The following is a 12,816-nucleotide window of genomic DNA, read 5'->3' as shown; positions in this document are numbered from 1 at the left end:
TGGAAGTTCAGCTGAAAGTAAAGTGGGTGGTCTTGACTGCTTAGTCTGTAATTTTTACAGTGTAAAAGCATCACTTAGTTGGATCAGAGCTCTTTTATTCCAGAAAGTGCCTAAAATTCACTCTAGTTTATTCTTCTTACTTTTCTCCTTTCACAGTCTATCCTTTAAATCAGGTTGCAGATTTCCTTGGAGAAAATTTGTATTTTACTATGCCAGGTATAGACCTCAGAATTATTTTAGCTAAGTTTTTCTCCTTTTATTGCCTGTTCATTAAATGTAAATTAAAGATTTATTTTTCATTCACTATAGGCCTGAAAACTGTGACTTTAAAGGTGGTGAGAGGATTAATCATAGGGATGATGTAAAAAATTATATATCCAGGTTGATCTTGACTACCTAATTTGTTATAGCATGGAATACAGTTAACATTAGGCTCTTTCGATATGGTTCTGGAATAATCCAGATTGCTTCAGGTAACCAAATCTTCATCCTTAAATGAAAAAAATTAAAGCAAGGGTATTATTATTATCACTCAATAATAACCCACACTAACACATATATAGTGATATGTATACTATTTAAAAAGATATTTATACATCTAATTAATAATAACAGGTAACACTAGTAAGAGAACTATGCAGAAAAATCATGAAGGAATTGCACACAAAATAAAAACTGAGTTAGCACAAATAGAACTCACCCAGGTGATAAGTGCCCTACACCTGTGAGAAGTGAAAACAAGTAGTCTAAGATAATTCTAAATTTCCTGACACAATTTATAGCCATTATTAAAGTCTTGTTATTGCAGGCAATATTATTTAGTAAGCAAATTTTCCCACATTACATAGCTATATAAATAGTTAATATATTGCACAAAGAGAATGACAGTTCATCCTAGAGACTACTTAGGCTTTTGTTTAGATTCATAGAAGGTAGAAAGGTAGAAAATTTAAATTTAATTTAGGAAGCCATCCAAAGTCTCAGATAACATATTTTTGTGGTATTCTGTGAATTGTGTTCCGGAAGATGTATGCACACTTTTCCTCTCATCTTTAGACAGAAGTTGTCATGTAACAGTGGCCATTCAGGTGGCATCTAGCAGGGCTCTAGCTATGAAGTTTCAGTAGACCTTTGGATGGACATGAATAGTGAATATTAGCTATTTTCTGATGTTCAGCTTTTAAGGTTCTCAAGCTTCTGAATGTATTTTGATTTTTTTTCTTGTTCTCTATTCTCATATAGTTAGTATCTATGTCATAGTATAGAGTTTGTTTATGTATAAGTTCGAACTGAGCCCAAGTGTTGCCATTAAGGTTTTAAATCAGGATTGAATCCCAGGTTTTCTTTATATAATCTGTCAGCTACAAGTTTAGGCTTTACAAGTTGAGGGGGCTATAAACCTTAAGCCAAAAAAGCTACTAGTACTACCTTGTGTTGAACAGACTCTACCTACATTGTTCTGAAATCATTTTGCCAGAAGATTGGGCTACCTTATTCTTAAACCCCTGCTCATCACTGGTATACTTAAAATAAAATCATTTCTACCATGATATAGATGATATAGTGACATAAAAAAAAGGAATATCTTTATAGTTATTCTCACATTCATACTTCAGTGGATCTGTGATGTCAGTGATATGGATATTCCATCTAGTGATGCTGATAGCAGCTCATCCATATCATCTCCTCCTGTGGGTCTCTTGACCACAACTTCTCATAAATCCTTACATAGGGAATTGATGTAGTGTGTTTAAGGTCTTCCTTTAGATCACAAAAATACTTTATCTTTAGGCATTTCTTCCAAGGAACCTTTTTGGTTGAGTCCATTAGACCATTTCTGGTGACAGCTCCTTGCAAAAGTACTATCATTGGAAATTTCAGGTTGAAGAAATTTAGCTATATTGCAACACAGTATTGGACTCTTTCAACAGGGTTGTAAGAGAATATTTTTATTCATTTTTTCCATAGGATGTATTCATGACAGTTGTTATATCCAAACGGATATATATGTGTGTGTGTATATCATATATATTAGGTGTATATATATTCACATATGAACCATATGCACACACACATATATGTTTATAATATATTGCTGTTATGGTACAGGGGGTTATTTGTTGTGTTTATGCCCAAACTCAGAGATTAAGATCTGGAAAGGCCTGGTTTCCATCTGCTTTCTTTTTCAACTTTTTTTTAACTGTTCCGCTTTTATTGGCAAATATGTATCTTCAAATTATTAGATATTCAGTATTTTATGTGGTCAGCCCTAGTATGTGATATGCTCTTTTTTGAATGGCTTATGAATGCCATATGTAGATTTTATATGAAATGTGTGTAGCCTGAATTAAATCTTCAGGAAGCAATTATTTATGTAAAGCTAAACAATAGAACTTCTTTTATTCTATCAGATATGCAGTTATTTAGGTAGAAAATTGATACCTGGTTTGAACCACACAATTTAATATGTATTGTGTGGTTTTGGGAATTGCTTGTTTTCAAAAAACTGAATTTTGTAAAGATAGATGATAATCCCTCGTAATTCCTTCTATGTCAGAAAGATAGCTGATAAAACCAATTTTGTGCCTCTTCCTTAGAGGTTTTTTCCCTCATAAACCACCAAAGATGATCTTTCCAGTCTTTATTGTGGTACTTTGTGGTGGAAAATAAACGTTCATGGAAATGTTTCTAAATGCAGAAAAAATGGATTCCAGAGTAAAGGAGATCATGGGGTCAAAACACATCTTTATTCTAGGATCATCAGCGCAGCCTTCTACTTTTCTTTTCTTCTTAGCAATGAAAACCTAAACTTTTATGAAATGTGGATCCAGTGAGATAAGTTTAACTTCTAAATTTTCCTCTTGTATGTTGAAATTTATTCATCTAGCAAGCTTTTAAAAACTCTTCAGTCCAACTTTGCTTCCTAATTGCTGTGGTTTAAATTATAGTCTTGTTACATTATAAAACCTAATAGAGAAAAGAAATACCAAGGAACAGTTTTTTTGAATGTAAAGCACTGGTGCCATTAATTGTCCACATACAGAAGGCTTTTCACCCTTGTGCACACACTGTATGCTGGTTGTAACTCAAATCAGCTTACCCTTTTGTATGAAGATTATTTCACTAACTGCTATAGTCAATAAGATCAAATCTTTGTATGAGAGAAAACAACTGAAATTTTATTTTTCTACTGACATTTCTACTGCTGGTGTAAATATTTACCAATAAAAATTAATTATATTAATTTAGGCTGGAATTTTATTTCATTGGTGCAAATAGAGAATGACTGTGTTCTTTAATATTTTTAAAACTGCTACAGACCTTTACAGCTTTCAGAAAATGACTCTCTAATATGGTTTTTCTTCTTCACTTACCAGATTTTCTATCACTCCAATGTTATCTATGTGTTATATTTTCTATCTCTTAAAGCAAATTTCTTGGCTTTTTAGGTGTTCCAAGATGGAACTGTATTGTGAGATGAAATGTTAACAGATTTAAGAGTTTAAAAACACTTTAGAGATCCCTGAAACTGTGTGGGATGGAATCAAGTGTATAATTCTCAGAGTAACATTTTTCTGATAACCCTAATATTTTGGGGGGCTACAATAAATACAAGCATTTCCTTGCAGGACAAGATTGCACCATCCCCTCCCCTTTCTCTAACATAAAATCCTCTTGGCCTCCTGAATTTAATTTTTGGGTGCTCTATAGCCCATGATTAGGGAACTCCAATTTTAGGCCAAACAAAACCAACCTTCAAACCCTTCTTCCTGATTGTAAACCTAGCACTCTATGCCAAATTGTCACAAATTTTAGTTCTGGGAGACCTTAGGAGCCATCTAGGCCAACCCCTTCTTTACTTTATAGATGAAGAAAATGAGGGTCAGAGGTGAACTTACTTGCCTGAAATGAAAGGATTGAACTCAAGTTCAATGACTCAAAATTCTTGACACTACCCCTTAGGCTGATGTGTTCTGAACAATATTTTAAATGTTTTGGCAGAAACTCACCTTTCCTGGTATTAGGATATACATCCTTCCTCTTATATTATTTCTTCTTATGTTACATAATTTGAGGGAAAATACTAAAAATCTTTAAGAAGTATTACCATAACATCAACAAATGTTGGTAAAATCATTGCTAGCTAAACAGTGCACGGTGTCAAGGGATATAGAGTGTGAGATGTAAACAATTCCTATTCTCAAATTTACAGCCTAGTTAGGAAACAGAATATAGACAAAAAAAAAAAAAAAAAAAAAAAAAAAAAAAAAAAAAAGAAATGCAAAGCAATGAGCTGTAGAAGATGGAAGAAGGCTGCTCCCTGTATTTGGGAAAGGCTTCCTAAAGGAAGGAATACAGTACCAGGAGATAAACCTCAATATAAAATAGCATGCCCATATAGCAAACATTTATTATGTTATTAACAAAACATTTTAAAAGCAAAGGATACTGACAGTTAACAAGCACGAAGAGATACAAAGAGAAGCAAAAACAGTACATTCTAATGATAGAATGTACAAATAAAAATGTACATATAAGATAGATACAATGTAAATGGACAGACATCTCAGAGGGAAGAGGTAGGGGGAGGCTAGAGCAGTGATGACAAACCTATGGGCATGGGTGCCAAAGGTGGCAACAAGTGCTTTCTGTGGACACGGGGGCTGTCCTCCCTCTCCCCCAGAGTTTATTAGTAGAAAGGCAGAGAGACTAGGGCAGAGCTGCTTACTTTCTCCTCTCCACCCTGCCTGATGACATTTTTTCACATCATCTGCCCCTTTGCCCAGCAGCCCAATGGGAGTGCACTAGGCGGGAAAGGAAAGTGGGCTTCTCATAGGCAGTAGAGCTGGAGGGAAGTGGAGGACTGGGATCACTCCTCTCCACCCAGGTGGAGGACATTCCTCACTTCACCTACCCTCTACCCAACAGCCCAATGGGAGCACTTTCTCCCTCCCCTATGTAGGATAGGGGGGAACAGGGTGCATCCGGCACTCTGTGGGGGAGGGGCATGGCACTCCATCTCCAAAAGGTTTGCCATCACTGGGCTAGAGGATAGAAAAAGGCCTAACCTGGACGGGGTTTGAGCTTACTCTTGTGAGTGTTCCAGGAGGAATTGGTGTAAAGGGTCTGCCTTCAAGTCAAAGAAGCCCTGGCCCCAACGCCTACATTTGACACAAGCTTGCTTTGTGATTATGGGCAGTTTTAAATCATGGGTCTGGACTTCTTTTTATTCCAAATTTCAATTACATATTATGTGATCAGTTAATATGGTATGGATAGAGCCTACTTTGGAGCCAGGAAAATCTAAGTGGAAGTCCCACCTCTGGCTCCTTAATCCATTACTGGTCTTTTTTAAAAATTTTATTTACATTTATTCTTTAAAAACATTTTTTTTCTGGTCTTCCTTAATCTTACTACTTTCCCTCAGAGATTACACCCGACGTAAGTCTCTATCTAGTTTGTAGGTTGTTTACAAACTGTTTCACAGGAAACTGTCAGGGCAGGGACTATTTTCTTTTTTAACCTTACTTTGTATTCTCACAGTGCCTGGTATACAGTGGTCAAATTGCTTCTCAGTGCCCTAGGCGAGATTATAAACCGCAGAAAAGTCAGCAGAAAATCACCATGTCCGAACCAATTCAGGATGAATTGGAGGTTCATTCTATGGGGGCCTCTATATCTAAAGAAATCACAGGTTCACCTCAGCCCCTATTATTTGCCCAATTTCACCTGCAGCTTTTTAAGTAGTTAACTCGGGTTATGTGTAGACGGAAGGTTGTGGCATGCTCCATAATTCTCCTGAAGAAGGTACCATACTCAAGCTCAAGGAGATGACGCACGTTGCCCACCGATACATAAACCTGTGCTCTCCTGACATTTTTCCCCCTTCCTTACCCACACAGGGCGACAAATTGCAGGGCAAACACTACACTTGAACTCACAAAACTATTAGTCCCTACAGCCCCGCCCAGACTATCCGCTTCCGTCCCGGAAATGACGCGATCGGAACGCCTCCAGCTCGTGCTGCGCAGGCGCACAGTTCACCGAGCCTCTCTAGCTACGCGCTTCCCCCTCCTCTCTATGGTTCCTCCCTTGGGATTCTGCCTCTCGGTGGTGGCGCCTTCGGTCCTGCAGGCAGGCTCCGGGTCGCGACACCATGGACGGTTACGACTCAGAGGATTTCTCGTCATCCGAGGAAGACGAAGACTACGTACCCTCCGGTGAGGGTTCGCCGCTGACCTGCGCGCGACCAGAGGAGAGTGAGAGCGGCGTCCCAGTCCAGACCCGCTCCGCCCCCTCGGGCTTCGGCCCCATCTCCGCGGCTCCCCTCTCGCGCGCGCGCACGCGCGGCCTATTCCTTTTCGTCCCCTCGCGTCTCCCTCCCTAAATCCTCCCGCGGTAGTTTGTTCTTTCCCGGCCCAGTCTCCAGGGAAACGCGTGCTTTGCGTCCGGAGTGGCCGCTTCAGGGCGGAGAGAGCTGAACTCCCGGTATCCTAGCTTGCATCCCTGCATCCCACGCTGCGCGATCCCTTATGGGGGCCGGCGAGAGGGAAAACTCGACCGAAATGCTGACAGGGCTGAGAGTCCGAGTCTCCGAGCTGGGGGAGATGCCCGAGGTTACTCACCCACTTATTCATTCATTCACTCTCTGGTTCGTTCATTCATTGCAGGAAATCTCTGATATCCCGAAGGACTCCACTTCGTCCACTGATGCAAAAAAACCCTTCTTACCTTCCGTCTTAGGATCAATACTCAGTAATTGGTTCCAAGGCTGAAGAGGGGTAAACGCTAGGCAGTGGCAGATAAATGACACGTCCGGCATCACACGGGTGTCTGAGGTCAAATTTGAACCCAGGACCCTGGGTCCGAAGGCCTGGCTTTCAATCCACTAAGCTACTTAGCTACTCCTAACAGTTTTTTAAAACTTCACAAGGCAAAGAAAATAGAGGAGGATTTTTTTTTCGAAGTAACATTTTTGCCTAAATTTATCTATTTATGTTTAATAGAAGAACCTTAGAATTTGGGGCTGAAAAGGGAGCTCAGAACCAATTGTTTATTGCAGTTAACAAATCAAGCCAAGAGCTGACTATGCACATTGGTCACTGTGCTAAGCCTTAGATAAGAAGTATAAGGAAACTAAGGCCCACTAACTGTAATAACTTGCCTAAAATAAGATATTTGAAAGAACTCTGCAGATCTTAAAATGTCTCATAAATACCATGTGCTATTATTATTAGCACATGTTAAACTTAATAATAAACAGAGCTAGGGACAGTCAGGTGACTCAGTAGATAGAGAGCCAGGCGTGGAGAGGGAAGCTCCTAGATTCAAATTTGACCTCAGATGCTTTCTACTTGTGTGACCCTGGGCAAGTCTCTTAAAACTCCATTGTTTATCCCTTACTGCCCTTCTACCTTGGAACCAATACACAGTGTTGATTCTAAGATGGAAGGTAAGGGTTTAAAAAAAAAATAAGTTGAACTAGCATTTTCAACAGGTGTTTATTATCATTTACATTTCTTTATATTCTGAATATACATTATATACAATATATATTCTATACATGTAGGATGCTAAATGCAAAATATATACAGAGTAAATACAAAGTAAATTTGAGAGAGACTTGCTGAAGGTAGTAAGCTGGGGAAATGGAAGAAATGTTTCAGGAGTTGGCACTTGAACTATGTTTGAGGGAAACTAGGGAATCTAAAGGCAATCCAGGAGGCTGAAGAAATGGAAAAACCCGGTGGTCATTTGAACCCAGGTATTTTATCCTCTTTATCCAGTGCTCTTTCTGTTGTACTTTGCTGCCTCCAAGTTCAACAGGGGAGTTTTGTGGAAAGAAAGAGTAATTAGAATAAATAAGATTTTTCAATGTTAGAGATCATTTAATCCAACCTCATTATTTTGTAAGATGAGAAAACTGAGACCTAGACTCTGAGGAGAGGAACTTGGTCAAATTACACAAATAATAAGTTAGGAAAAATTAGGACTAGAACTCAGGTCTTTTTGTGATTGGGAAAGCCAAGACACTTTCCACTGTACCGCAAAGGAATCTTGTGTAATGTCCTTATATGTATGGGAAGCCCTTCCTTAGCTTTTAAAAACTGAGTTTAGCAATCTGATGCTTCTCTAATCAAATAATAAACACAGTGATATGATGGTAAGGATATAGTCTGTTGTTGAATACTGATTGTCAAAACCTGAGTTTTTCCTACTGATACCACTAAAGAGGTCCTCAATGTTATTTAAATGTTAATAAAAATTTTATATAAGGGCAGAAAGTTTTCCTATAGATTGACAGATGTCCATGTTCTGTTGATTGTCTTTTGAGGACATTAATAAGTTGTGGGCTTCTCCTTTGGCCCCCTAGTGAACCAGTCCCTCATGATTCTTAAAATGGTTTGTGTCCAGCAAATTTCTCCTCTGTGCATATTTGATCTAATCTAGTTGCTTTTCAGTGAATTAGTAGTCAATCTAGTCAGTCGTTAAATGCCTACTATGTGCCAGGAGCTAGAGAGTCCAAGATTAAAAAAAGAAACAGTACTTGGCCTCTTAAGAGATTTTCTTCTTCCTGTTTCCCATGTTATCCTCATTAGTGCCATTGCTTCCTCTTTTGCCAATACATCTGAGCTGGTGATATCATAATCCAAATTTGATGGCTCTGCTTGTCTTGAGTATAGAAAGGGTTTTAAAAATCTTTACAAATCTTTTCTATCTTTCTTCTTTTTGAGCCTCCTTCTAGTTTCATCCTAACATGCCCTCAGGATAATTTTACTTTACCAACTGTGCATTAGCATGCTTGTTTTTCTTTTAGCCCCTCTAACAGTAATAATTTTCTCTTTTTTTTGTCATAGTTGCCAATCTGAGAGATGGCTGAGTTACTTGAAATTGCATGTCTCTAATTATTAATAATTTGGAGCATTTTTTCAAATCTGTTGATAGCTTGGATTTTTTCCTTTTGAAAACTGCCTATTTATGCCTTTTGACTATCTATTGGAGAATAGTGCATACAAATGTGTGTGTGTGTGTGTGTGTGTATGAATAGATATGTATACATGTATACATCCAGTTAGTTCCTTATATATCTTAGATATGAGGCCCTTATCAGAGAAACTTTATAAAAAGATTTTTGCCACATTGATTGACTCCTTTCTAAACTTTAATTGTATTACATTTGATAAAAGAAAATGGGAAAAAGGGTACAACAGACCAAAATTTAGGGAATGAAGCCAAAACAGTTCTTAAAGAAAATATATCTCAACATGATCAACCACAAAATAGAGAAAGAGCAGATCAATGAATTGGACATGCTACCAAAATTGATCTAGAAAAATAACAAATCAAGAAACCACAACTAAAACATCAAAGTAGAGAATCAAAGGAGACATTAATGATTGAAAGCAAAAACACCCCCATTGAATCAACTAGTGAAACTTGGGTCTGGTTTTTGAAATACCAATAAAATAAACTAATAGTTATTCCCTTCTTCTGGTTTCATGTCTTGGCTATTCTCATATTCACAATATTCCTTTTTTCTGGTATCTTTTGTTTATTCCTTTTTCCAGCTTTACTTTCTGAGTTGAAACTTTGAGTCATGGCCAGACCCTGTGCACTTTTGGTGGGAGCGGGTGGTGTCTTGTTTGGTCTTGGCTCTATGTTATATAGGGTCATTCTGTTGCTTTGGATTATTAAGTGTCATGTTCTTTGAGCACCTTATTAGGATAACTGTAAAATTTTAGTGCACAATGTGCTTTGATCTAATGTTCAGTCCTCTTGGTGTTCTCCCAGTTTAGATTTTTTTGTCCTCTTAACCCCAGTAGGGATCTGAGTGACATAAATGCAGGCTAAAGCCTGTTTGGAACTCCAGTAAACAGCTCCTGGCCCGTGCCCTGTAAGTATACTTTAAAGCTCTCCTAGATCAAAGCCAGAATACTCCACACTTGCCTCTGCTCTACTAGATAGTTACAGCCTCAGCCCTTCCTTGTTCTGGAAAAGTTCTGTGTTCACAGTTAGGTAGCCAGGCTTCCTAACTGCTACTTCCTTTTGGTCTGCGTGCAGGTTTGGATTTTTCTGCCTGTCCTTTTCTCTAGTGTCTTCAGGTGGCTGCTTTTCTCCAAGGTCATCCTCAACTGGAAAAAGTTACTCATTGTAGTTTTCCCTTGGATTTCCCAAAAACCATTAGTCTGGTGCTCTTCCTCAATTTTTGTTGGAGTGGTTGTATGAAAGAGTTGAATTGTCCTGCTTTTTTCCTCTTTGCTATCTTTGATTGTCACTGGCCTTTCTTTTCTTACTGGGAATACTCTTATTTGGTACATAAAGCCATCATCTTTGTATCAAGGTGGTTACTGACTTTTAATGACATTATGTGATTTCAGGTGGAGAATATAGTGAAGATGATGTGAATGAGTTAGTGAAGGAAGATGAAGTGGAAGATGAAGTGGAGACACAGGAAAATGAAGGCAAAAAAGGGAATTCCAAAGAGAAAAAAAGAAAGTCTGCAGGTGTTGTCCCCAGGTAACCCTGCTTCCTGAGTATTTCAGAGTCTGTGGTGGGCCCCTGGCATTCATTTGTGCTTTTAGATGTGACTTTTCTGGCAGTGATGTACTTACTGAAACCAGTCACTAGTGCTAGGAGTCTACAAACCTTTTAGATGATCCATGTTAGAGACTTGAACTCCGCTAGGAAATAGCCATTCTCTTGCTTTCTTTTGATTGTGTGGGTGTCATTAAAGCAAAGGAATCAGTTTAATTAATGGAAAGGATACAAGATATCAAGTATTAAAGGATTAATGGAGATGGGCTAAACCATCATCCTATGAGACCCCTAGTTTGACCCTTCCTCTACTCTGAAATATTGTGTAACTTTAGTTCCCATTTTTTCTGTCTGACTTTTTTCTCTACAAAAGTGAAAGTGAGCTATTGATTTACTCTGAGGATTTAGGGGAAAGCCAGTTCACCAACAAACATTTATTAAATGCATACTATGTGTTGGCACTGTGCTAAATGTTAGGGATACTAATGCAAAGGTGAGGTGTCCCAGAAGGCTCTTACTGGGTGATGTAGAATCTTCACAGGGGAAGAAATTCAGGATATTTACAAAATAGAGATGCAACAGTTTGGGAGTAGATGAACCAACAATTAGGAGAATCAAGAAATATGTCTTAAAGAATATCTAATATAAAAGTAATTTACTCCATAAAGGAAAAGTGCTATTTAAATACCTGACATTAGTTTATTAAAGTGTGCTGAGTTTTTGTAGAACTCTTCACATATATTCTCATTTGATTTTCATAAAAATCTTATGAGGTAGGTGCTATTATTATTCTCATTTTACAGATGAGGAAGCTGAGGCAGAGAAATAGATTGAGACTTGCCCACTAATTGATTTAGGTTTCACTTGATTCCAAGCCTGGCATTCTTTGTTCTCATCCTCTGCTAGAGGAAGAGTTTAAAAACTCATACCTTTCTATCCAGCACATATCTTTAAAAAAAATACTAGTGCCTGACAAGCTGCTTCTGTGACATGACATTGAATAAAAACATGTAGGGCCAGGGAAAGAAGGGATAACTAGATCCTGAATCTTAGGGGATAGGGGAGATTTATTTGAATGGTGACTTCATTTTGAAAGGATCAGTCATTATGTGTCAGGCATATACTTTGGGATATAATTTTTATCACCCATTCTCATAGCTCAATAACATAAGTCTATCTCAAAAAAAAGGTAATGAAATGAAAAGGTAAATTTTTAAAAATTACATATTATTTTATATAATCATCATCAGTATAACTAGCTAAACTTGCCTAATAACTGTTTTACATTTAAATTAAACTCTCTCAGATCATAAAATTTCAATACTTTTTCATTTTCTTCCCTTCCAGTCTACAGCAAGATTCTCTGCCCATGGGGCAGCTGGGTAGCTTAGTAGATTGAGAGCCAGGCCTAGAGACAGGAGGTCCTGGGTTCAAATCTGGCCTCAGACACTTCCCAGCTGTGTGACCCTGGGCAAGTCACTTGACCCCCATTGCTCATCCTTACCACTCTTCCACCAAGGAGCCAATACACAGAAGTTAAGGGTTTAAAAAAAAATTAAAAAAAAAAAGATTCTCTGCCCACTCATTCTCTTTCATTTACTCCTAGAACCAAATAGTTCATTTGAAAAGAGAAGTTTTCAGGGCTGGAGCAAATCAGGATAGGTCATGTATTACCTTCTTGGGCTTCTTTGCTGGATCTTCATCCAGGTTTTGCCTACTAACTGACTGTCCCCAAGGCTTTGCCTATGTACTCTTCTCTTTTCTCTTCCTATTTCTCTTTCTTTTAAAAATATTCATTGTTAGAAGGGATATCTGTTTGGGTGGGGGGGGAGATACACAGAGGTTATTAGTTGATATCAATGAAAATATTTTTAAAAAAGATAAAAACTATTTAAAGGCTATTGCAGTCGTCCAGGTTAGGGGTGATGAGGATTTAAACTAGGTGGTAGCTGTGCAGGTAGAGAGGAGAGATAATAAGCAAGAGATGTTGTAGAGAAAGAAATTACAAAAGATTTGGCAACTGATTAGCTAGACCAACTAAGAGAGAGTAATGGATGACACCCAAACTTGCAAGGATGATGGCACCCTGCATAGTAAGTGTAGAAGAGGGTCAGGTTTGAGAGGAAAGGCAGTGAGTTCCATTTGCACTAGTTGCATATACAGAAGATGACCACTTTAAAATGTCTAGTAGATAATTGTTGATGTACAACTGGAGCTCAGTAGATAGGGGTGAATAAGTAGATCTAGGAAGCATCTGCATTGGATGATCATTAAATCTAT

General features: G+C 38.1%; 1 protein-coding gene across 1 annotated transcript in view; it reads left to right on the top strand.

Annotated features, from left to right (window-relative positions):
* The first annotated feature begins 6,077 nt into the window (after positions 1-6,077).
* Positions 6,078-12,816, top strand: part of CFDP1 (craniofacial development protein 1) — a 140,924-nt gene continuing 134,185 nt past the window's right edge. Inside the window, exons 1-2 of the mRNA XM_044663121.1 lie at positions 6,078-6,221; positions 10,380-10,518. Of these exons, the coding sequence (XP_044519056.1) occupies positions 6,158-6,221; positions 10,380-10,518 (203 nt within the window). The 5' untranslated portion in view covers positions 6,078-6,157. The remainder of the gene's footprint in view (positions 6,222-10,379; positions 10,519-12,816) is intronic.

The sequence above is a fragment of the Gracilinanus agilis genome, chromosome 2, assembly GCF_016433145.1.
Source record: "Gracilinanus agilis isolate LMUSP501 chromosome 2, AgileGrace, whole genome shotgun sequence".
Classification (NCBI taxonomy): domain Eukaryota; kingdom Metazoa; phylum Chordata; class Mammalia; order Didelphimorphia; family Didelphidae; genus Gracilinanus; species Gracilinanus agilis.
This window is presented reverse-complemented; position numbering and strand designations above follow the sequence as displayed.